We start from the raw sequence: 26,394 nt of genomic DNA on the forward strand, positions 1-26,394 counted from the left end.
TTTTAAAAAACAAATAGAATTAGAGTATAAACTCCCATCATCCCCAGCCAGCTTTGCCAATGGTCAGGAATGATGGGAGTTGTAGTCCAACAATGTCTGGTGACCCAGGGTTCTTAAACGCAGACGTTCACAATACTGAGATGGGCCGATGACCAGTGTTGGCGCATGGAAGCATTTTGACTTGCAAAGGTTATGCTACCATTTGCAGAATGCAATGGGCAAGGCTTGCTTGCTTGAGCCATTTGGATTGGTTTCAGCATACATTTCCCACTAAGTGACCAACCCCATGCACCAGAAGCCGGCTTAAAGCAAGCCTGGGTAGGTTAAGCGGGCATACAATTGCACCAGTTCCAAACTGTGACTAATCCAGAATGTGGCAGCTAGATTGGTGACTGGGAGTGGCCGCTGGGGCCACATAACACCGGTCCTCAGAGATCTGCATTGGCTCCCAGCACGTTTCCGAGCACAATTCAAAGTGTTGGTGCTGACCTTTAAAGCCCTAAATGGCCTCAAAGGTCCAGCATACCTGAAGGAGCGTCTCCACCCCCATCGTTCACCCCGGACACTGAGATCCAGCGCCGAGGGCCTTCTGGCGGTTCCCTCATTGTGAGAAGTGAGGTTACAGGGAACCAGACAGAGGGCCTTCTTGGTAGTGGCACCTGCCCTGTGGGATGCCCTCCCAGCAGATGTCAAGGAAATAAGCAGCTATCTTATCTTTAAAAGACATCTGAAGGCAGCCCTGTTTAGGGACGTTTTTAATATTTAATGCTGTATTGTTTTTAACACTCGATTGGGAACCACCCAGAGTGGCTGGGGAAACTCAGCCAGATGGGCGGGGTATAAATAATAAATTGTTGTTGTTGTTGTTGTTGTTGTTGTTAACCTGGTTCATCAGAGGGGCTGGTGCTGTTCTGTCTGAGCCTGGAAGAGGGAAAAGAAGCCTTTAAAAGTAGTGTTCTGTGCTGGGTTGCCAGGTCGTGTGACCAAGCTGAATGCGATTAAGATTCAGACTAAGTCTCAGTTCAAGAAGGACACTGACAAACTGGAACGTGTCCAGAGGAGGGCAACCAAAATGGTCAAAGGCCTGGAAACGATGCCTAATGAGGAACGGCTAAGGGAGCTGGGCATGTTTAGCCTGGAGAAGAGGAGGTTAAGGGGTGATATGATAGCCATGTTCAAATATATAAAAGGATGTCATATAGAGGAGGGAGAAAGGTTGTTTTCTGCTGCTCCAGAGAAGTGGACACGGAGCAATGGATCCAAACTACAAGAAAGAAGATTCCACCTAAGCATTAGGAAGAACTTCCTGACAGTAAGAGCTGTTCGACAGTGGAATTTGCTGCCAAGGAGTGTGGTGGAGTCTCCTTCTTTGGAGGTCTTTAAGCAGAGGCTTGACAACCATATGTCAGGAGTGCTCTGATGGTGTTTCCTGCTTGGCAGGGGGTTGGACTCGATGGCCCTTGTGGTCTATTCCAACTCTATGATTCTATTCTATGATTCTAGGATTCCTCCTCTGCCCCCCCAAATGCCCCTTTGGGGCGGATTTACACTGACCTTTGGCTCAGCTCACCCAAATTTTTCATTGGCTGAGTTAAGATTGGAGACTTAACACCGCCTGAACCCAGTGGACCTTACAATAGGACTGCCCTCCAATTCTCTACCAAGGCAGATCTGATCTCTACGAAGGGTGTTCTCTCACTGTTTATTCTTATGGCCATGTGTTCTGTCATGATTCCCTGAGGCTTGGGGCTTATCCACACTTCCCTTTCCTCTGTGCTTTCCAAGCGTGGTCTGTGATCAAAACCTCTATTTTTGAGCACCTTTCCCCTCCTGCTCTGGAGCTTTCCCCGTGATCTTTAGCACTCTACCGGAGTGAACAGCAACACACAGAAAACCCCAATTGAAGTTTGCTCCGATTGAGCGCCAAAGAGTGGGTTTTTGCAGGCAGAAAAACTCACGTTTGGACACAGAGCTTTTAAGAAAGAATCTGAACCTGGAAAGATTGGGGCAAGAGGGATAAGCCCTTAGTCTTGTAGTCAATCTATCAATAATATCCAAGCAGCTTTGGGATGTGGAATCTCTATTACCCCAGGAAGTGGCTCTTGAAGCCAGATCCAGTGGTGCTTCGGGTTCCATACGCTTCAGGTTACAGACTCCACTAACCCAGAAACAGTACCTCAGGTTAAGAACTTTGCTTCAGGGTGAGAACAGAAATCGTGCTCCGGCGGCACGGCAGCAGCGGGAGGCCCCATTAGCTAAAGTGGTGCTTCAGGCTAAGAACAGTTTCAAGTTAGGAACGGACCTCCGGAACGAATTAAGTTCTTAACCTGAGGTACCACTGTATTGAGAGCCAGAAATCTTTAAGTGGGTCAAGTGAAGATCTGAACCAGGGTGATATAAACTGAACAAGGAAGTTGTTGCAACATCCACCCACTTCCTGCCTCCCCAGCCCAGCTCCCAGCTCCCATTTATCTTTTCTCCATAGGCCAGACCTCTCCGCAGTCATTGTGCTGTGGGCACAAAAAACAGCCCAAGTTCCTTCCTTTGCAGTACAGATGTCCAGTGTGCTGCCCTCCACCCAGGTTGACCCTGACACAGAAGACTGGCTGTGTCATTTCATTTGCTGGGCTTTTGTGCGGGTTTTCCTGATGAAGGCAAACAGATGCTTGACACTATCTGCCCTCTCCATGGTGTCCCCTCCCTGCTTTGAAGAATCACTGTCCCTGTCTCCTCGGGACAGTGGACACTCTGTGGACACGTGGCCTTTGCCATGCATGGCTTATGTCTTCCCAGGGCTTGAGTCCAGATGTCTCTTTGAGGTCACATTATTGCACTTGCCTGGCCAAGCTGCTCTTTCCCCAATTGCTGCCTCTGTGATGGGTCTGATACATCCCAAATTCCTCCAAAGTGCCTTGGTCCCGTATACCTGAAGGAGCGTCTCCACCTCCATCATTCTGCCTGGATACTGAGGTCCAGTTCTTTCGCTGCAAGAAGCCAAGTTACAGGGAACCAGGCAGAGGGCCTTCTTGGTGGTGGCACCTGCCCTGTGGAATGCCCTCCCACCAGATGTCAAAGAGAACAACAACTACCAGACTTTTAGAAGACATCTGAAGGCAGCCCTGTTTAGGGAAGCTTTTAATGTCTAATAGGTTATTGTATTTTCTGTTGGAAGCCGCCCAGAGTGGCTGGGGAAACCCAGCCAGATGGGCGGCGTATATTATTATTATTATTATTATTATTATTATTATTATTATTATTATTATAAAAGTGGGGCCTTTTCTGCAGTGGCTCCCTTTTTGTGGACTGATCTCCCCAAGGAGGATCGCCTGGTGCCTTCATTACATATCTTTAGGCACCAGGCAAAACATTCCTCTTATCCCAATCTGTGGCTTTTAAAACTGTGTGTGAGGGTTATTGTTATTGTTTGTTATTATGGTATGTATTCTTGTGGGGTTTTTTAATTTTAAACTGCTTTAGCATGAAGGGCAGTACAGTGGTGCCCCGCAAGACGAATGCCTCGCAAGACGAAAAACCCGCTAGACAAAAGGGTTTTCTGTTTTTGAGTTGCTTCGCAAGATGATTTTCCCTATGGGCTTGCTTCGCAAGACGAAAATGTCTTGCGAGTCTTGCCATTTTTTCTGTCCCCCCCCCTTTTTCTAAGCCGCTAAGCCGCTAATAGCCTTTTTGCCGCTAAGCCGCTAAGCCTTTAATAGCCACTAAACCGCTAATAACGCTAATCCGCTAAGCCGCTAATAGGGTTGCTTCGCAAGACGAAAAAACCGCTAGACGAAGAGACTCACGGAACGGATTATTTTCGTCTTGCGAGGCACCACTGTATAGAAATTTAATGAATAATAGCGATGGTAATAATTGACCAGCCACCTAGTTCTGCATCATAACCGGGCCATGAGAGCACCTGCGTGTTATTCATGTCACTGACAGATCATGTGAAAAGAACACGAGGCCAGAGGAACATCGCCTGGCTGTGAGGTGTGAAGGCCGTTTCCCGCAAGGCCTTTTCCACCTGGCCTAGGGGGCGAGGCCCACACTCACCAGCCCCACTGAAGAGGCTCCTCGTGAAGCCGGAGGAACATCACCCGGCTAATGTTTTATTGATTGATTGATTTTAATATGGTGTACACCGCTTTGAGATTTTTATTAAAAATAAAAAGTGGTCTAGAAATAAAAAAACGGGAAGGTTGTATGACAATGAACACTCATCTTGATTCTCTTGTGTGGACGTCTTCCCATAAATCACTTCTATATCCCACTTTCTTAATGCATTACCCTGTCACTTGCCTAACAGCAAATAGTCATAAAAAGTGGGTGTGTTGCTCCAAAGCACTTTACAGTATTTGCATAAACCTGAATGTTATTGAATTCCACCTCCCAAAGGCTGGCACCCTATTCCTGCTGTTTTTCCCAAACACCTGGTATTCCGAGCCGCTGGTATACTGAACTGGGAGGGTTCCATGTGGCCGGTAACCATTAACAGCACTACCCTGTATACATTTAAATCTTAAATGGCAGGCAATTCAGTCCTCTGTGACACTGCCCACTGTCCTGCACAGCGTCGCCCACACAATCCAGATTACTGTGTGATGCAAGTCGGTTTCAGCTGCCTGAAAAGCCACCGGCCCCAGGTGAATCAAGCAATCGAGCCAAGTTGCGCATTGCAGGGGGAAGATGAAAAAGCAGGGCAAAAGCGGAAAGGGTGGGGGATAGAAATTAAAACAGGGATGTGCAGGATCTGTCTGACCGGAGTCAGGAGAGATTTTCCTTTGGAGCAGATTGGCCAATGAACTTAAACACACACAGACACACACACGCACACACACACACACGTACACACATGATCAGTGGTCATCCTGACCTTCAGAAACTTCCTTCCTGATTCCAGTCAGTCTACATGCAAGCCCAGTCTGTTGTCTGAGGCATCTGAAGGAATCTTTATTAGCGGCAACCTTCCTGCCTCTGGCTGTAGCAGTCCCTGGTGTACCTAAGGAAACGACCTGAAAGCCCACCCGCAGCTTCCCCTTGGCCAAAATGTCTGGTATACAAAAAGCTAGCTTATCAGGGAGAAGAAGAGCCCTTCTCTGTGGCATGCAAGCTTGAGTAGGAAGACAGAGGAGTCTCCCCAACCCCATTCAGCCTCAGTTTCCATCCTTGCCACTCTTAGGATGAGAGGCACAGATTCCAGGTTATACTACTACTACTACTGCTACTACTACTAATAAATTTATACCCCGCCCATCTGGCTGGGTTTCCCCAGCCACTCTGGGCGGCTTCCAACAAAATATTAAAATACAGTAGTCCATCAAACATTAAAAGCATCCCTAAACAGGACTGCCTTCAGATGTCTTCTGAAAGTCTGGTAGTTGTTTTTCTCTTTGACATCTGGTGGGAGGGCGTTCCACAGGGCGGGTGCCACTACCGAGAAGGCCCTCTGCCTGGTTCCCTGTTACTTGGCTTCTCGCAGTGAGGGAACCACCAGAAGGCCCTGGGAGCTGGACCTCAGTGTCCGGGCTGAATGATGGGGGTGGAGACACTCCTTCAGGTATACTGGACCGACGCCATTTAGGGCTTTAAAGGTCAACACCAACACTTTGAATTGTGCTCGGAAATGTACTTTCCATCTTCCATTACTTGTTGCCTTCCTCTTGTTAGTTCGGGGGTTGCTCAAGTGACTATCCAGTACTCCAGCATAGATTTTTTCAGGTTGAAAATGACAATTTTAGCAATTTGCTTGAAAATTATTTAAACTTCGACATTTTAAACTCCGGTTCAGCTCCCTCCCATTGATTCGTATATGCCATCCCCCCTTTCCTGGTTCTTTCTGAATTAAGTTGGGATCACATAGGAAAATAGGCAGCTGTCTTATACTGTGTCAAAACTTTGGCCCATTTGGTCTACCTGGAACTGTCGCTGGCGATGGAACCTGAGACCTTTTCCATGCAAAAGTGAACGCTCTGCTGCTGAGCTATGGCCCTCGCGAGCAGGAAGTGTCCAACTTGATGGAGCCAACCAATGCTTGCAAAATCAGAAACAGTCAGTGTGCTTCATGATGATGCCATCGTGGGGGCAATCAATCTGGGTAAGCAGATATTTTAGAGAGGAGCTACCGAAACTCAAGTGTCGCGGGTGGCGCTGTGGTCTAAACCACTGAGCCTTGCCGATCAGAAGGCCGGCGGTTCGAATCCCTGCGACGGGGTGAGCTCCCATTGCTCAGTCCTAGCTCCTGCCAACCTAGCAGTTCGAAAGCAGGCCAGTGCAAGTATATAAATAGGTACCTCTCCGGCGGGAAGGTAAACGGCGTTTCCATGCATTGCTCTGGTTTCTGCGGTCAAATGCCAGCTCCCTCGGCCTGTAAAGCGAGATGAGCACCGCAACCCCAGAAACGTTCGCAACTGGACTTAACCGTCAGGGGTCCTTTACAAAAACTCAGCAAAAAGGGGTGTGGTTTTCCCCTCTCTCTCTCGACACTATTCAAAGTAGCTGCGGGAAAACGGCCAGCAGGGCCGGTGCCTACCATTAATTATGAACAAGTTCAGCTTTGGCTTGTACAAATAACTTATTGCTATTGAGCGCCTAGTATGAATCAGTGTTGTGTTTGGTTCTGCTGCTGGAAACATTAGTAAACACAGAGGTTTTTTGCATATGCTGCTGCTTTATCGATCCTGTGGGTTTGGCTCAGTCACCTCTTCTGGAGCGCAAGGACTGAACGTACAAGTTCTTTGTCACGTGAGCCGATGCCATTGATTGCAAAAGGACAGCTCCTGGGGAAGACATTGGCAGGAATGAGATCTGCAGCGTGTTTCCTTTATTGCTACATGATTGTGCACAGATAGTGCCCCGCCTGATCCAGGGTGAATTTGTTGCAGAGTTTATCCTTTACAGTGTGATTTCGCTGCCTGATCTTTATCCTCGAGCAGCAAAGAGAAATACTGGTTTGGGCCTGGGGCTTTGCTTTGCCCTTATCGGGGACTGCAGCTTTACTCATGGGAAAAGGAACAGAATCTATGGGAGCCTATTATTATTGTTATTATTATTATGCCTTGGGGATTCAGGTCTGCTTGAAAGTTGTGTAGAAAAGAAGCAGGTTTTCCTAACTAAGCTAATAGGGGAAATGGGTGAACTGCTCAGATGTATTTCTTAAATTTATTTGTCTCAGGATTTCGATCCTGCCTTTCCATTTCATGGTTAGGCACTCAAAGGAGCTACCATAGTCAATGAATTATTATTATTTTTAAAGCAAGCAAACAAAAACACCAGACAATTAACAGCAGAAAGTAAAAATAATAATAATCAGTATCAAAAGTGCAGATTGCAAATATGGGGTAAAGAGAAAAGGAACATAAAAACCTGGCCAAATACCTGTTTTAATGAAGAAAGGTCAGAAATTGGCAGAAAGTGAGCCAATGAGATGTCCTGTTAGATATCCTTGATAAGAAGAGCCCTTTATGTTTGTTAACAACTATGCTTTCCCTCCTTTTTTCTAAATTATTTCTTATTAGAATGCATATCACAATACGGTTAATACGTAGTTCTTTTAACAGAATACAAACATGAAAATACCCAGGCCCTGGTGCAAACAGAATGAGGATTTGTGTTATTTTTGCAACGTTGGTAAACCGCTTTGACACTCCTTTGAAATATGTAATGGAATACGTGTTATTTGAAAAAGGAAAAACTGGTTGTTGGTGTAGTTCGTACAAAAGAGCAGTTAAAAGAAATAGCCTGGTTCTAGTTAATAGCCTGGCTGCTGTGTTTGGAAATACCCTAAGTTTCTGAACAGTCGTTAAAGACAGCTCCACAGAGTGTGTTGCAGCAGTCCAAGTCTAGATGTTGCAAAGGCTTATATGACCATCATAGCCAGATTGGGTGAAGGAAGAGGAAATAGCCCCAGATATTGTGTCATATGGAAGAAGCAGGTTGAGGGGTTCAAGCCAAGCTTCTAACAAAGCATTTGGGATTCAAGGCTGATTCTCCATCTATTGGAGAAACAACTCATCTAGAGATTATGCTGCAATTCCCATTAAAGTACCAAATTTTCTGTGGGTGCGTAATATTTTTCATGCCGGCATCTTCCAATGGAATAGGAGTGGCCAAGTTTTGAAGAGGTGTGTTGAGTCTTCCTTTAGAGTACAGGAACATCTGGTCTTCCAGATGTTGTTATCTCCCATCAAGCCCAGCCACCATGGCCAATGGATGATGGGAGTGGTAGATCAACATCTTGAGAGCCACAAGTTCTCCATCCACACTAAGGAATGCCAATGGAAGTATCAGTGCTCAAGTATCTGGGGTTGACGGACCTCCCTACCCCATGCATGAAAGTGTTGAATTCAATGGCCCTGATGTTGAAAATAGGCTTCAGAGTTGAGCCTTGGGAATCCCTCGCTCAGTTCACACTCTTGAAGCCAACCAAGAAGACTCAACTGCTGTTGTTAAGACCTTCCTTCCCTCAGGCTTGGCACTTGAACTCCATGTGGGCTGCTTAATTGCAACACAGTGCCGGGAAGAAAAGGTTGGCTTTGGACCAAAAAGTGCTTTGATTCTTTTCAAGGGTATTTCTGGAACCATCTCCTCTTGTGCAGAAACAAACAAATAACTTGCCGTATTTGATCTGCAGGTCTTAAACTGCTTGCGTTCCAAATTGCTCAGAGGCTCTCCCTTCCCTTGCACTCTATCACCATCTGTAAGACCGATTAAAAAGTGTTCTCTTTGCTCTCTGTGTCAACGGGCGATCACAGTAGCTCTCCTTGGACAGTTGCCAAAGGGCTTTTCTGTCTTGTATCAAATGATCCGAGAACCTGAGGGGTGCCAGGGACAGTCTGAATGGGGCTTGGCTGCAGCTGGAGTCATCTGTCACCTCACGGTCCATATCAGGCAACAGGTATTGGCTTCCAAGGAGCTGGATCCAGATTACAAGGGCAGAGTGAGCACAACAGGACCCTGGAGAACTTCCTGGCAAAGCAGACGTTGCTTTGACCTAAATTGGGGACGAGGAACCTCTATTTCCCCTAACAGAGCTACAATTACAAGAATGGTGCGACAATCAATGCCTCTTCCAAGGGAACTCAGTGAGGAGAACTGGGGTCTGCTAAACCACAGAGCCTAGGGCTTACCAATCAGAAGGTCGGCGGTTCGAATCCCCGTGACGGGGTGAGCTCCCATTGCTCGGTCCCTGCTCCTGCCAACCTAGCAGTTCGAAAACACGTCAAAGTGCAAGTAGATAAATAGGTACCGCTCCAGCGGGAAGGCAAACGGCGTTTCTATGCTCTGCTCTGGTTTGCCAGAAGCGGCCTAGTCATGCTGGCTACATGACCCAGAAGCTGTATGCTGGCTCCCTCGGCCAATAAAGTGAGATGAGCACCGCAACCCCAGAGTCGTCCACGACTGGACCTAACGATCAGGGCTCCCTTTACCTTTAATACCCCTCAGCACATTTAACAAACTATACCACCCAGGATTCTTTGGTCAAATTCATGACTGTTGAAGTTGTACAATAGTGATTTAAGTGTGACCTAGCTGTTGGAACTCCAACTCCCATCAATCTTGACCAGTGGCCACGTTTTCTGGGACTGATGGGAGCTGGAGTCCAGCAACCACTGGAGGAGCACAAATTCCCCTAAATGGTAAAGCAGATGTGCTGGGTGTCTCAAGTACTATAAGCAAAGTGGTGGCCCAAATATAAATGAGAAGAGCTCTGGCTTGCTGAGCAGCCCAAGTTCCAGCCTTTGTCTTTTCTGCCAGGAGCCTCCAGGAGAAGTTAGAGAAATGGAGGAACCGTGCTTTCTTTCTCCTTGCTCCTGGAGCTTGAACTCCTGGACTCCAGCCTTCTCTCAGGAGGTCACAACTGGCGAAACTGTGGCCCTTCAAAATGACATGATGTGAAAGAGCTACGGACATACCTCACAATGGGGCCACAGGCACAATCTAAGACATGGGTAGGCAAACTAAGGCCCGGGGACCGGATCTGGCCCAATTACCTTCTAAATCTGGCCCACAGATGGTCTGGGAATCACCGTGTTTTTACATGAGTAGAATGTATCCTTTTATTTAAAATGCATCTCTGGGTTATTTGTGGGGCATAGGAATTCGTTCATTATTTTTTTCCAAAATATAGTCCGCCCCCCCCCCCCCAAGCTCTGAGGAACAGTGTACCGGCCCCCTGCTGAAAAAGTTTGCTGACCCCTGATCTAAGAGATGCCTGCATCTTGGGTTGCCACTTCCTCTTTTTGTTTACTGCTCTTCCGCCTAATGTCTTGAACGCAACCTGACACACACAGTGCAGGCAGCTGAAGCTTTGACCACCCGTTATCTCCACATTAGGAAAAGCTGATACATTTCTGTGTGTCAGGTTGCTGTTAACTATACAACGGGAGGGTGATTAAAACAAGCTAGCATCTTTTAAAATTATTATTATTATTTCTGCTTTTCTGGAGATTCCTCATTCCTCTGCCTGCATGCATTATACGACGTAGCATTCGAAAGATAGCAAGCCCCCTCCCCTTCACTCTTGTTGTTTAGTCGTTTAGTCGTGTCCGACTCTTCGTGACCCCATGGACCAGAGCACGCCAGGCACTCCTGTCTTCCACTGCTTCCCGCAGTTTGGTCAAACTCATGCTGGTAGCTTCGAGAACACTGTCCAGCCATCTCATCCTCTGTCGTCCCCTTCTCCTTGTGCCCTCAATCTTTCCCAACATTAGGGTCTTTTCTAGGGACCCTTCACTCCAGAATATGCATATTTCACAAAGAATTAATACAGCAGTTGCCTGCTGGATCACACCAAAGGCCTATCTAGTCCACCATCCCATTCTCACAGTGGCCGCATGCAGAAATCGAGTACAAAAGTGCTCTCCCCACTTGTGATTCCTCACAACCGGTATTCAGAGACATATTGCCTCTGACAGTGGAGGTAAAACATATAGTAGTTGTTGTGGCGGCAAGTAGCCATTGATAGCCGTGTCCTCCATGATTTGGCCAAATCCTCTTCTAAAGCCATTCAGGTTGGTAGTGATCACTAGGTGATATCTGATTTTCAATAGTGCGATATATCACCAGCTAAACATCATAATATACCGATATATCACAATGTCTGAAATAAGGATGGAGCTATGCAGCTGGTTTGCCATACATTGCCGGGTCAAAAATTATGAAACCAATATCACAATATGGACTTCAAACCAATTTTGGATGATATATTGATATATCGCCCAGCCTTAGTCATCACCGCACCTTGTGAGAGCAAATTCCACAATTTAGCTATGTAAAGGTAAAGGATAAAGGGACCCCTGGCCATTAGGTCCAGTCGTGGCCGACTCTGAGGTTGCGGCGCTCATCTCGCTTTACTGGCCGAGGGAGCCAGCGTACAGCTTCTGGGTCATGTGGCCAGCATGACTAAGCCGCTTCTGGCGAACCAGAGCAGTGCATGGAAACGCCGTTTACCTTCCCGCTGGAGCAGTACCTATTTATCTACTTGCACTTTGACGTGCTTTCGAACTGCTAGGTTGGCAGGAGCAGGGACTGAGCAACGGGAGCTCACCCCGTCATGGGGATTCGAACCACCAACCTTCTGATCGGCAAGCCCTAGGTTCTGTGGTTTAATCCACAGTGATACATTCTGTCAATAAAAGCCTCATTTTGTCTGCTCTGAATCATTCAACATTCAGGTTCCTTAGATGGCTCCTGGTATCGTGAGCAAAGGAGAAAAAAATCTCATAATAATAATAATAATAATAATAATAATAATAATAATAATAATAATTTTTATTTATATCCCGCCCTCCCCAGCCGAAGCCGGGCTCAGGGCGGCTAACAACAATAAAACAGTACAAAAGTACAGCATAAACAACATTCTAAAATCATTCATTATAAAATTAATTAATTCAAGCCACTGGCAACCATTGGGCCAGAGCTCTGCGAAGATTGCCGAGGGAGGGAGTCAGGCTGTGCCCTGGCCAAAGGCCTGGTGGAACAGCTCTGTCTTGCAGGCCCTGCGGAAAGATGTCAAGTCCCGCAGGGCCCTGGTCTCTTGTGACAGAGTGTTCCACCATATCGGAGCCACAGCCGAAAAAGCCCTGGCTCTAGTTGAGGCCAGCCTAACTTCTCTGTGGCCCGGGATCTCCAAGATGTTTTTATTTGAAGACCGTAAGTTTCTCTGTGGGGCATACCAGGAGAGGCGGTCCCGTAGGTACGAGGGTCCTCCAAACCACCCACCATTTTGTACCCCTATATAACACACCTTTTTTCCCTAAACTAAAAATCCCCGAATATTGTAGCTTTTCCTCACAAAGGACGTTGCTCCAAGCCCTTGATCATTTTTGTTGCCCTTTTCTGAGCCCTTACCTTTTTTTTGAGTCGAGGTGACCACAGCGTTTTGGGGCCATTCGGACTTCCTGCAAGGGGCTGGCTTGCTCGGCTTTCTATTTCTGTTAAACAAAAGCTTGCCCTTTTATATTACTATTATTAAGCCTGTATTTCTTTTGACTCAATAAGGCTTTGCGCTTTTGCCACCTCCACCCATCCCAGGAAGTAGAGTGGAGAGTTCAGGGTGGATATGGGAACTCGAGTTTCTGTCGGGCGATGAATGCAAGACTGGGGTGAGTCTCCTGCTGTGTTTAGACTATATGGCCAAGTTATGGGCTCCGATTGACAGCAGTCTGATGGGGAGAGTGATAGCACAAAGCTGCATATTCCCTGCCGGGTGTTCGCTGCCCATAGGAAGCCGTATTGTGTGACTGAATGTTCCCCAGAAGGTGGGGAGGGAGAAGCGATACGGGTCCGTTCTATATATAATTCATCTGTTTCATTAGCTCTGCGGTACCACGGCAAGTGGGAAGATTATTTCCGCGTTTCCGAGCATTGTCCATCCGAAATGGGCGCCCGGCGTTTTCAAACCCCGTTTATTTAGGACTTCCGAACAATATACCCAAATAAATGAGCTCTCTGTTTATCCAACAGAGATCCTATCTGTCCTGCGCCAGGTCACTTTTGGAGCATGTGAGAAGATTTCTCCAAGTGTGTCTGCCTGGGACTCCCAGCCAGCAGTGGCTGAAGGGATTTTATTTATTGATGTGTTTATTTTATTTAATGACATTTATAGGCTGCTTGTGAAAGCAAAACCTGAATGCAATATATATAAAATGCCAATTCAAGAGAGGTTAAAAACAAGTAGCTATAATACAATTATCGAAATATAGGTGGTGGTGAATCTTGACCCGCCCTTCCCCTTAAGGTCCCAAGGCGGGTCACAACTATTTAAAAAGCAAGATTGAGATCTGTTTGAAACAAATAGCAATCGCAAGAGATGGGTGGGTCCTAGAATGATACATCTTAGGCGGCAAAGGCTGAGGTAAAGAGGTGCATCTTCAGCATTCCCCGAAAACCGTGTAGTGAAGGTGTGAGGCGCACCTCTGTGGGGAGGAAGTTTCACAACTTAGGAAAAACTATTCTTTTATAAGGTCTTTCGGCCTTATAAAATCAATAGTTTAAGAGCAAGTAGGCATAACTTTTTTAAAAAATGATTTTGCCTCAACATTGAGCCTTGGGAGTGCAGATAATAATAATAATAATAATAATAATAATAATAATAATAATAATAATAATAATAATAATAATAATTTATTTATATCCCTCCTAGCTGGCTGGGTTTCCCTAGCTACTCTGGGCGGCTTCCAACAAAATATCTAAAAATACAACAAATCATCAAACATTAAAAACTTCCCTAAACAGGGCTGTCTTCAGATGTCTTCTAAAAGTCAGATAGTTGTTTATTTCCTTGACATCTGATGGGAGGGCGTTTCACAGGCAGGGTGCCACTACCGAGAAGCCCCTCTGCCTGGTTCCCTGTAGCTTTGCTTCTTGCAGTGAGGGAACCACCAGAAGGCCCTCAGAGTTGGACCTCTGTGTCCACGATGAATGATGGGGGTGGAGACGCTCCTTCAGGTATACTGGGCCGAGGCCGTTTAGGGCTTTAAAGGCCAGCACCAACACTTTGAATTGTGCTCGGAAACCTACTGGGAGACAATGTAGGTCTCTGAGGACCAGTGTTATATGGTCTCAGTGGCCACTCCCAGTCACCAGTCTAGCTGCCACATTCTGGATTAGTTGTAGTTTCCGGGGCACCTTCAAAGGTAACCCCACGTAAAGTTTATAAATGTCCAAACCAGCCCTGGTTTATTTAGAGACCTGTTTCTCTCTGTCTCTCGTTTTTCCAGCTTTGAATTCAGTTCTCCACAGTTCTGCAGCAATTTGCAGATTTTCTAACATTCTAACGCTTTGTACACTTGTGTTATATGCGCAGCGAAAGGTCTCTTAAAGTTTCTCCCTCCTCTTGCCCAAGTTTCCACAGCCACCCTTCCCTGCCACTTTCCCTCAACGCCCTTTCCTTCTCTGGAGTCAGCATCATCCACCAACCAGTTCCAAAACCAGTTCCTTAAAGCCAAAAGTTCTTCCTTCCCAGCCTCATGCAAATGGGCTGCAGGTTTTCCTTGATGCCAGCGCCAGCCGCCCAATTAAGGAAATTAATTTACTCTTCCCTGCCAATCTTCACAGTTCAGCATCACGCCACATCCCTCGCCCCACAAGCAATGTTTCTGTTGTGACAGTGTGATGGAATAACCAAGGGTGGGTGGGTGTTTAAGGGAGGGCGGAAAGATCTTGCAAATAATAGTGATTATAAACAGAAAAACTATTTTTTTTCTTCTTCAAAAATCCCCAAAACTTTAGCAGAGTTATCGTTTTTGGAGAACATAGTCAACACTGGTTGGGGAGGGCAGCCCCACACTGCCCAGTGTCTCAGCAATGTTGTGTCTGAGGCATTGTGAGGGGGGGTAGAAATGGTGGTCTGTGGCGGCAGCAAAATACAGTAGTACCTCTGGTTGCGAACAGGATCCGTTCCGGCGGCCTGTTCGCAACATAAAAAGAATGCAACCCGCAGTGGCGCGTCTGCGCACGCGTGGGTTGCCATTCCCCGCTTCTGCGCATGTGTGTGACGTCATTTTGCGCTTCTGCGCATGCGCAAGTGGCGAAACCCGGAAGTAACCCTTTCCGGTACTTCCGGGTCGCCACGAGACATAACCTGAAAGAACATAACATGAAGCGGATGTAACATGAGGTATGACTGTAAAGCATAAAAAGTGTTTTAAAAATCTGCCTCACATACTCTTCTAGATCTTTTCTGAACCAACAGAAACGAACCTACTGTATGAAAGTGAACCTTGTATTCATCTCTCTCTGTCCGCTGTTGTCTCTGGCCCTGCCACTAGTGTCGTGGGGAATCTCAACTGCAGCTATCAGCAACTTCTACTTAGAAGTGCATAAAACCCACGGAGCCAGTGTGGTGTAGTGGTTAAGAGTCTCCTAATCTGGTGAACCGGGTTCGCTTCCCTGCTCCTCCACATGCAGCTGCTGGGTGACCTTAGGCCAGTCACACTTCTGTGAAGTCTCTCAGCCCCACTCACCTCACAGAGTGTTTGTTGTGGGGGAGGAAGGGAAAGGAGAATGTTAGCCGCTTTGAGACTCCTGAAGGGGAGTGAAAGGCGGGATATCAAATCCAAACTCCTCCTCCTCCTCCTCCTCTTCTTCTTCTTCTTCTTCTTCTTCTTCTTCTTCTTCTTCTTTCCGTTTCGAACCTGGAGTGAAAAATGCACCGTTCTGCCGGATTGCTAAGACAGGTCATCTATTAAACAATAGGTGGTGCAATGTGGCCGATTAGAAGAGCCAGCCTTTTGACTGTAGCATATTTTCTTCATGGACATGTATATATTTTTCATTGGATTTGTAGGAAGGCCATAAAGAGTTTAATTTCCAACTGGAACTCGGTCAATACATTCTCAGTCTTGGAGCACATTTGAGACGTAATACGGAGGATGGCAGCAGAGGGAGGAAATCGGGTCAGCTGGATATTTTAGTTCGGGAGAAGCAGTATTAAATGTTTGCCCGAAGCAAAAAGAGGCGGAGGGAAGAAAGAAGGAAGGAAATAAAGTTTTGTGACTATAAGCAGAAGATACATCAGTGGCTCAGTTCAGCTCTGGAAAATGATGGGGAGTTTTTTCTTAGCCTGGTGAAATCTTTAAGGCCCTGTCCATACTATACATTTAAAGCAGTATCATATCATTTCCAGCAGTCATAGCTTCCCCCAAATAATTTTGTGGACTGTACTTTGTTAAGGGTGCTGAGAATTTTTAGGAGGTTCCTATTCCCCTCACAGAGTAACAATTCGCAGAGTGGTGGCAGGACCAGGCATCGGGCTCCCCATATCCAAACCTATATAAATAAGAGACCAATAAGACTGGTTTGGGGTCAAAACAGGCCCGGTTTTATTGAATACAGTGGTACCTCAGGTTAAAGACACCTCAGGTTACAGACGCTTCAAGTTACAGACTCCTCTCCTGCCCTGTGGAACGCCCTCCCATCAGATGTCAAGGAAATGAACAGCTATCTGACTTTTAGAAGACATCTGAAGGCAACCCTGTTTAGGGAAGTTTTTAATGTTTGATGTTTTATCATGTTTTTAATACAGTGGCACCTCGGGTTACATACGCTTCAGGTTACATATACTTCAGGTTACAGACTCCGCTAACCCAGAAATAGTACCTCGGGTTAAGAACTTTGCTTCAGGATGAGAACAGAAATCATGTGGCGGCAGCGGGAGGCCCCATTAGCTAAAGTGGTACCTCAGGTTCAGAACAGTTTCAGGTTAAGAACGGACCTCCGGAACGAATTAAGTTCTTGACCTGAGGTACCACTGTAAAGACAAAAGAAGTTTGGTTTGGGCATGGGGTAAACTAAATACTTCCAGCCTGCCTGCTGGAAGTGATGTGTGGTCTTTCCAGACCACTCATAGGGTGACCCCACTGGGACCACCGTGGGGGGGAGCGCCTTCGGCCCTGGCCCCCCTGGGCACACGGATATGGCCACTCCCCCCCGGATCCCTTTAACGGGATACCCCAGCGTTTAGAGGGGCAGGCAGAGACCACAACCTCCCCTCCGTCCAAAACAAAGGATTTCCCCAATGCCCAACTAGTTGTGACAATTGCTATGAGGTAGGCAAAACCACCGGGTCAGTGCCAATTAGCCCGGTGAGCTAATTCCTACCCGGTCCCATAATGAACGGCGACCACCGTAGCCACAGCAACGTCATTGACTGGCAGTGTAAACCATGGGTGGGCGGGCAGGAAAACCTGGCATAGGAACCAACAGGCTGAGTCCCAGGTGTAGGCTGCTTAAATGGGCAAGGGGCAGATCGGAGGGAAGTCCCCTGTTGGCTCCAGCAGCTCTGCCCCCTGGCACAGCCCAGGTCTCAGCCTGCACCCCCATTCGCCAAAGAAGGGCGCAAGCTAGGATCTGGTTCCTGATAGACGGTGGGGGCTTATGCCTCTTCTACCCACCAGGAAGGGCACAGCAGTTTGAATTCCTCCGTCTGGGCCCAGCAAAGCCTCCTCCGTCCCGCAATGTCGCAGCACCAAAAGCGGTGAGCGGACTTCTAAAATAAGTCCCTCTTCCCAGGGAACTCTGGGAGGCGAACAGGGAATCTGCTAGCAACTCTCAGCACCCTTAACAAACTACACTTCCCAGGATTCATTGGGGGAAGCCCAAAGCTGTAGCCACATGTAAGAGCATAATTAATGATGTGATTGTTATGTGGTTTGTTTCACATGCTGGAAAAATAATGACGGCGAACTACGGGCTGGAAAAGAAAAGTTGACAGCGATTACTAGTCCTACTTGCCAGGTTACATAGGCTGCTCCTTAAGAAAGTGGGAGTTCCTGTGCCTCCTTTTCGAGAAAAATAGCAATATAGTCATACCTCGGGTTACAGCCACTTCAGGTTGCGTTTTTTAGGGTTACAGGCCGCCGAAACCAAGAAGTACTGGAACGGGTTACTTCCAGGTTTTGGCAGTTGCACATGCGCAGAAGCGCTAAATCACGCTTTGCGCATGTGCAAAAGCGCTGAATCGCAACCCACGCGTGCGCAGGTGCGGGTTGCGAACACTGAAGATTGCGAACGTGCATCCCCCATGGATCAACCTGAGCATCCACTGTATCTATTAAAAAAAATTTAAATCTCCAAAAAAATTCCAAAACATTTACCATCCTATACAAAAAAACCATCAACATAACTCTCTTCTTGACTTCCCACCCCTCCTTCCTGATGTTTGTTTTTTACTTCTTTTTATTAGCTGTTTTACAATACATGTGCTTTTACTATCTGAACTTTGCTATTCTGAGTTCTTTCAGTAATCCACTGCTTCTGTTTCAAATCCTGCCCTCGACTTCATGTATGGGTGATACTTTGATAGATAATCCATCAATAGTCTCTATTTCTACTTAAACGCTTCGCCATTATGCCCTCTTCGTCTGGCAGCTAATTTCACCATTTCAGTATAAATTTGCATTCCACTGCCGAAAAAGCTCTTGCCACCAGAAAGTTCTTACCAACGTTTAATCTGAATCTCCTTCCCTGTGTTTTGATGCTGTTGGTTCGGGCCCTACCCTCTGGGGCCGCAGGAAATACGCTTGCTCCCGAAGGCCTTTAGGGAGGTATTCTTATATGCAACGGCTGCAGCTCGGACCTCAGTGGCAAAGGGGCGGAAGGAAGGAGAAGTCCCGACAATAACGGATTGGCATAACAAGCTACAAAAATTTGCTGAAATGGTGCAGTTGACAAACAGCCTGAGAGGCAACTCAAAACAAAAAATTATGGAAAAGTGGGATAGATATAAGATATACGTTCAAAAATACAGTAAAGGTTCGCTATCTATGCTAGCATTCGATTGACGTTGGAGAGAAATTGAGTTGAGAAATAAGATTAAGGGTACATATTGATATAGGAATGTATACTGTACAATAATAAGAGTACATTCATTTGTAAAAAAGGAATATACAACGTGATTGACAGGAAGTCTGTAGTGTTGGTACATATATGATTTTGGAATAGTTTTTTTCTTTGTTTTCTCTCCCCCCCCTTTCTTTAGGTATATAAATTTTGTATATAAACTTTGTATACATGTTGGAAATTATACTATAATAAGTCATGTAATGGGACGTGAGTGGTGCTGTGGGTTAAACCACAGAGCCTAGAACTTGCCGGTCAGAAGGTCGGCGGTTCGAATCCCCGCGATTGGGTGAGCTCCCGTTGTTCGGTCCCTGCTCCTGCCAACCTAGCTGTTCAAAAGCACGTCAAAGTGCAAGTAGATAAATAGGTACCGCTCCGGCGGGAAGGTAAACGGTGTTTCCGTGCGCTGCTCTGGTTCGCCAGAAGCAGCTTAGTCATGCTGGCCACATGACCTGGAAGCTGTACGCAGGCTCCCTCGGCCAATAAAGTGAGATGAGCGCTGCAACCCCAGAGTCGGTCACGACTGGACCTAATGGTCAGGGGTCCCTTTACCTTTACTATCTTCCATGTGGCAGCCCTTTAAGGGGAGACCTTTACTGCCTTTTGGCTGGTTATGCCAGGGGTTTTGCCCTTCAGCTTGCCTCCTCCCATGGTCAACTTTACGATGCTAGCCTTCTGTTCTTTCTACACTTAACTCTCCTCCCAGAAATCATGATGAGTGGGGGCTCAAACTGGGAGGTGGAAGAGCACAAGGGTGTATTCCTTCGAGGGCGATATAACTGGGAAAACACTGGGAGGCAATTTTCTTTTTTTTCCCCCCTCTTCATTTCCAAGGCTGGGTAGATTGGCATTTACTGGACATGGCCCAGATTTTGCTAGGACCTTATCTCGGGGCAGGCATATGGTTTGCCCAGCTCTGCTGATTAATGTACCCAGACACTCCTTAGAAAGCCAGTAGCCAGAGAAGTTGCTGATAGTGGGTTGGGTGTGGGATCGTAGGAGAAAGGTGGGAGAGGACGTTCAGAAACCAAAGGATTCCAAAACCTTAAAAAAAAAAAAAATTCCCCTGAGCATTCAACTTCTGCAATTAAAGTAAAGCCTCACCCAACTTGTCAGCACGCAGATTGCTGCTTGTTCGTCATTTGAATTGGCTGGTCGTATTTCAGGAGTTCTGCCCTTAGCAAGCAGAAAACTTGGGCTGGATAAAGTTTTGGGTGTCGTCGATAAGGGTAATCAAACTTAGCCTTTCCATGGAATTATTTAGAGTATTCCGATCTCGGCAGTCCTTACAGCAACCTCATAAATTCGATTAATATTATCACTCCCATTTGGCAGATGGAAGGACTGAGGCTGGGGGCGGGGAGGAGTAGGGGAGACATGCCTGAAGGCACCCAAAGAATGGTTCATGGTAAAGTCGGGATTTCAATGGGGATCTTCCAAGTTGATAGCTCAGAAGCTGAAAGCTGGCGGTCCAAGCATGCAGAATGAGACGGGAATTAAGAGGTAAATTGCTCCTGAGGTGGTAGAACAGAATATGACGGACTGGAGATTTAGGGTTGCCATATTTTGAAGAGCAACAAAGAGGACACATTTCCCGACTTCAATTTTTAACTGTGGATCGCTATGACGACTTTCATTTTACATACCCATGAAAAAGAGGAGGTGTCCTGGAAAAAGAGGACATATGGCAACCCCTAGATTTAAAAGCAAAGCAAATCACCCTCTTCCCTGGAAGAAGAAGCTAGCACAAGAGGGAAGGAGCTGAGCTAATTTCTCCTTGGTGCAAAAGTGTGTTGCTGCTTTTAAAGGGTATTTAAAATAAAAATAAATATGTGGTAGTGCATTCAAAAGAAAAGACCTCCAAAACATGTAATGGTACTATCTATTCCATACTCTCCAACATTTCTCTGATGAAAATAGGGACGTCCTAAGGAAAAGTGGGACGCGGGTGGCGCTGTGGTCTAAACCACAGAGCCTAGGGCTTGCCGATCAGAAGGTCGGCGGTTCGAATCCCCGCGATGGGGTGAGCTCCCGTTGCTTGGTCCCTGCTCCTGCCAACCTAGCAGTTTGAAAGCACGTCAAAGTGCAAGTAGATAAATAGGTACCGCTCCGGCGGGAAGGTAAACGGCGTTTCCCTTGGCCAATAAAGCGAGATGAGTGCTGCAATCCCAGAGTCGTTCCCGATTGGACCTAACGGTCAGGGGTCCCTTTAAGAAAAAGTGGGACATTCCAGGATCAAATAAAAAACCAGGACGGCTTCTGTAAATCCAGGACAGTCCTTGGAAAATAGGGACACTTGGAGGGTCTGATATTCTACCACCACAACAGGATTCTACCACTTCATTTTACTGCAGCTGTTTATATATATATATGATAGCAGGGCATGTGCTATCAAGCTATCAGGCTGGGGGTTCAGTCCCTTACGTGCAGGAATTCAGCTTGGGATGGATGAAGTTAGACCTAGTAATCTCCTACACACATTCCTGCCCAGATAATCGCCTCTACCCTCCTCACCCATTTTTCCTCTCCTTCTTCCAACTGGCTGGATCCCTCTGCAACTGCCATTTCATACTCCGTCAACGTCCCAAATCTACTACCCTTAAAATGCTCTGTATCTGCCTTTGCTAAACTGCTGCCCTCCAGAGGTTTTGGACTAGCCAGTCTGATGGGAGTTGTAGTCACAACCTCTGGAAGGCATAATAATAATAATAATAATAATAATAATAATAATAATAATAATAATAATATATTACAGTGGTACCTCAGGTTAAGTACTTAATTCATTCTGGAGGTCCGTACTTAACCTGAAACTGTTCTTAACCTGAAGCACCACTTTAGCTAATGGGGCCTCCTGCTGCTGCCGTGCCGCCGGAGCACGATTTCTGTTCTCATCCTGAAGCAAAGTTCTTAACCTGAGGTAATATTTCTGGGTTAGCGGAGTCTGTAACCTGAAGCGTATGTAACCTGAAGTGTATGTAACCTGAGGTACCACTGTATTTATACCCCGCCCATATGGCTGGGTTTCCCCAGCCATTCTGGGAGGCTTCCAACAGATTATTAAAATACTATTGTATTTTAAACTATTAAACATTAAAAGCTTCCCTAAACAGGGCTGCCTTCAGATGTCTTCTAAAAGTCTGGTAGTTGTTTTCCTCTTTGACATCTGGTGGGAGGGCATTCCACAGGGCGGGTGCCACTACCGAGAAGGCCCTCTGCCTGGTTCCCTGTAACCAGCAACCTGTAACCAGGTTAGCAGTGGCAAACCTACGTCAAACAATCTCCTCCCTGCTCCCCTCTAAACACATACCCCAAACACAATTCCCTATATATTCCAGTACAATAGGTTTAAACCTTGTATGGCATAGATATTGTATGGTATATTGTGTGTGCGCGTGTAAATTAAGCTCTCTGTGATCCACAGATGTCTTTTAAATTTGCACAGAAGGAATGCATTCTTAATAGTTAAGGTGTTACTGATTGCATTTCCCCCTAATTTAATTATGTTTTAACTATATCTGCCTTTTAAATCTGCCGTTTGCCTGGTTAGTTATTCGGAGCCTGTGCTCTCGGTTTGCAAAACTGCTGCTTAGATGGCAGAAGTCTGGGCAAGAGCCTGCCTTTCTTTAAGAAGAAAGGAGGGAAGAGAGAGAAAGTCTTTTCAGAAGAAGGCAGTTGCTGAGAAGGGAGCATCCGAAACAGGCGCTTGCTTCCCCCGCGTACTGTTAAGCCTTTCGTACAGGTGGACAGCCAGGGCTGGCTGCCAAATTCTTTTGGTTTAGAGGGAGTGGTGGGAAGGAATCCTTCAAACCGCTCCTAGAAGGGCTTAACTTTCCTCTTTCAAATGAGGGACAAGCTACTACGTTCTGCTGCAGACGCACGGGGAGAATGCCTTTTTGCAGATGTCTTTCTAAAGCAGAACAGCGCGTTTTTACGACTGAAGGCTCCAGGGGAAAGGAGGAGGAAAGAGTTGCGGAGGTAGGTCAGGCTAGTCTCCTCTCTCTCTCCACTGCTTCGCTCTTTCCCCGAGAAAGGGTGGTTGGAGTTTATTATTTTCAGTGCTTCCAAGTTTATTTAATCACAAGGAAGCATCCTGTCTTCTCTGTGCAGAGGCTAATTTGGTTAATTAAAAAAATGTTTCCAGTCTGCCTGAAGTGCCATAGCGTGTTTCGGTTTGTTGTTCTCTTTTACAGTCTATCACAGCCAACATGTTTTGTTAATTGCTATTCAAAGGAGAAGCTGTGATTCTCTCTCCTGTCTTTTTAGTGCTTCTTAAATCCTTCCAAAACACACTGGCGTCTTGGCTTGACGTCAACCCAGCAGATAGTAACAGCATCATCAATTTTTGCATGTTTCCCCCCCATGTTGGATTCAATACATTATTTTTAATCTTCTTTTTCTTTTCTTTTTTGGCTTCTAAAATGTGGCATGGACATACCTTGTTGTTTTAGTGTCTTACTGTGAGTTTGGGCATACTGGATTTTTGTATCCGACAAAATTGTCTCTTTCAGCTTTGTTTGAATCTCCCTTTTTCATGGGGTTTGATTCGTATATCTGACGGTCGCCTTTATGCTCCTTTGTGCCTCTACAAACATGTTGAGTAAAGACTTACCCTGGAATTTAATGTTGCAGATGCTCAGGGCTGTAGTTTTAAAAGCCACTCAAAGCGACTGGTTCCACTGCTCTCAGGAAAGAAGTCTGTCATTATGTACAGAAAACAAGAAACTATCTTATAACCATTGTGTCATTGTGATCCGAAACTCAGGACGGAATATCCTGTGAATAGCTTTGTGCAACTTTTGTGTGGCTTTCTTTCCTTTTTGCAAATCAGATACTAGGAAACAGAAGAGGTACTCTGGAGCTTTGGCACTTTGTCTTTTCACAGTTCAACCTGTGTGTGTCTACTCAGAAGTAGGCCCCAAGTAAGTGTGTATAGGACTGCAGGCTCAGGTGTATGTTGGCTTAAAAAAAATTGTTGCAAACATTCTCTGGATCATCATGGTGAAAATAATGTTTTATACCTTATGGTATGACATAGAAATTGCAGCAATGTGCTTGATTGTCCATCAGAATAACCTCTTGCCTCTCATAGCTGAATGAGCCCTGAATGTGGTCAGGATTAGAGATGAGCAAATCTGTCAATCTACGTTTCCCATTTTTCCATTCTTAAGGTCATTTCCCCACATTTCTACATCTGTTTTCTTTTTCTTTTTAAGAAAAATTCCCTTGTGAAAGTTCACCATCAAATTACTCCTGAAGTTTTGCATGCAATTCCCCTGATAAACACGTTTTTGGAAAGCATTTCCCCCCGAATATAACTTATTTTTGTATGCTGTCAATAATACTAGATGCACGCAGTCCATTATATGCATTTTTGTACAGATTACTTGCTAGGAGAAGTGCCCTGAAAAATTCAGAGGTGTGAATTTTTTAAATAAAAAGATGGCTGTGTTTCAGTTTGCGTATTGTTCTGTAAAGTACAAATTAGGCAGGTTCACTTTTAAATGTAAACGTAATTGAATTGTTCCCCTTTCTTAGCCAGAATGTGTACATTTGCTTTTTCTTCTACTGCATAATACGTACCTGAAATCTTCGTGGAAAACTGCTATATGGCCTTTCGTGAATAGCGCACTGTTCGGTTTCTTTAGTAAAGAGCAGCTTGATATCATCAGTCTTGTAGGAATTGCTTGGACTGGAGTAACGATTGTTTAAACAATCCATTGATGGTTGGACTGTGGGTTTCCTTAAATCACACCAAGGTTAGGGACACTGAACTTTTTGTCACTCTTGGGATTTCTGAGGCACAATCGTCTCATGGATATCTGTTAAGAAATTGCAAACACACACACACACACACACACACACACACAAAACAATGTGTTTATCATGTTTGTACACAAACACCCATTTTCGTCCAAAGACTTCAGAAGCTTAACATTTCCCTCAAACTTTGCTGGAAAACGTTGCTAGCTGTACCGAACATTTCCTTGAAATTTAACTGAGGAAGAAGCTCAAAATTCGCCTCGAATATCTCTTTAGGAAAAATCCAGTGATTGCTTTGTGACATGCAGGAAGTCCAACTGCCACTGCCACCCCATGAATGTTTATTAGTATTTACGGAACCTTTTTTTGCTTTCCTCCCAAATTCCTCGCATCTTTTGCATGAGAAACTCTCCGGATTTTGCTTTCACTGTTGCTCTAGGCGAAACGTGGGCAGTAGCTCTAGGTTCTCTGTATTTTCTGACAAAATCGGTTCGCGTCGTAGAAAGATGTTGCGCGAGCCAAACAAGCAAGTCTTTTAGTGTTGCTGTTGACGTTATTAGTAATATTATTTATAGTTCTGCCATTATATGTGCTGCTTTCCTGTGCAACACAGGCAAGCAACTTGCAATGATCCAAGGAGTTTGCTCCTTGTAAAGGGGAGCTAAAAACATAGGGGGAGGGCAGAGGAAGAAGCAGGTGTAGCAAGGGTTAAGTGCAGGAACACACAGGGAATATACACACAGAGGCTTAAGACAGCAGTTGAATGGGTTAGCCCCGGGTCCAGTGGTATTTATTCCCCAAGTTTGACAAAACTGTCGATTTCTGTTTCTCCCAGTTTCTCATTATTTCAGCCTTACGTTAAGTTCACTTTGCCACATTTCCACATTGTTTTGCTTTTTTTGTTTGTTAAAGACTAACAAAAATTCCTAACAAAAATTCGTCAGCATTTTAGAGCAGACGTCTTCTTTTTTGCAAGCATTTTTGTTTGCAAGCAATTCCCCCTAATATAATGCATTTTAAATGTTATTTTTAATAATATGTGTATTTTCATCCATACTTTCCCCTGATATACACAATTTGGGTTGGAGAACTTTGCAAAATTCAGCAAAATGCAGGTTTCAAAAGATGGATCTGTTTTGCTTTGCATATTGTAAAGTACAAACCAAAGCAAAGTTTTCCTTTATCATTACCTGAGAGAGCCTCCATTTCCAAAATATAGATTCCCTTGCAGCCCCCATATTATATTTTTTTCACATTTCAGGGTAATAAACATGTTCTTAGAGTTGCTCTGATTACATGACATTCACTGGCAGTACTTTTAAGGATTTTCGGAGCCCTGTGCTTGTTTGCAGAGTTAGTTTCAACAGCTAAGCAAGAAAACATAACATTGTAGCCCAAATAAGTGCCCAGTAGACAACCCTCTACTGCTAGGCAGAAGACCAGCATTCACCAGAAATTAGTACAGTTCAGTAGCATGCATGCAAAAAATAAATGAAATGAAATTGAGAACTGGCATAGCATAGTGTCTAAAGCATAGTTATCAATTCAGAAGCCATAGAATCAAGGAATTGTAGATTTGGAAAGGACCTCTGTAAGCTTTGGAAAGGCCCGCTGGGATGCCTAAATCACAGCTAGGTTGCTGCTTCAAATGTCACCTCTGCCATGAGATCACCAAGGCGCCTTAAGGAAGTGTCTCTCTTGACTCTTCGGCCCATTTGTAAGTGGACATTACAAGCTCTCGGAGATGATCTCGCAACCCTGGGTCCTTTTTTGCAGCCATGCCAGGTTTGGTTT

The 26,394-nt window shown here is 45.6% G+C and overlaps 1 protein-coding gene across 3 annotated transcripts in view; it reads left to right on the forward strand.

Moving 5' to 3' along the window:
* Positions 1–26,394, forward strand: part of ZBTB7C (zinc finger and BTB domain containing 7C) — a 248,341-nt gene that overhangs the window by 126,452 nt on the left and 95,495 nt on the right. Inside the window, exon 1 of one of the 3 annotated variants that reach the window (XM_028748781.2) lies at positions 21,947–22,815. The exons of 1 other annotated variant lie outside the window; for it this stretch is intronic. In XM_028748781.2, coding sequence (XP_028604614.2) covers positions 22,682–22,815 — 134 coding nt within the window. In that variant the 5' untranslated portion in view covers positions 21,947–22,681. Of the gene's footprint in view, positions 1–21,946; positions 22,816–26,394 lie in introns of those variants that run through there. One more of the 3 variants, XM_028748783.2, reaches the window with a different exon arrangement.

Source organism: Podarcis muralis, chromosome 11 (genome assembly GCF_964188315.1).
Source record: "Podarcis muralis chromosome 11, rPodMur119.hap1.1, whole genome shotgun sequence".
Lineage (NCBI taxonomy): Eukaryota > Metazoa > Chordata > Lepidosauria > Squamata > Lacertidae > Podarcis > Podarcis muralis.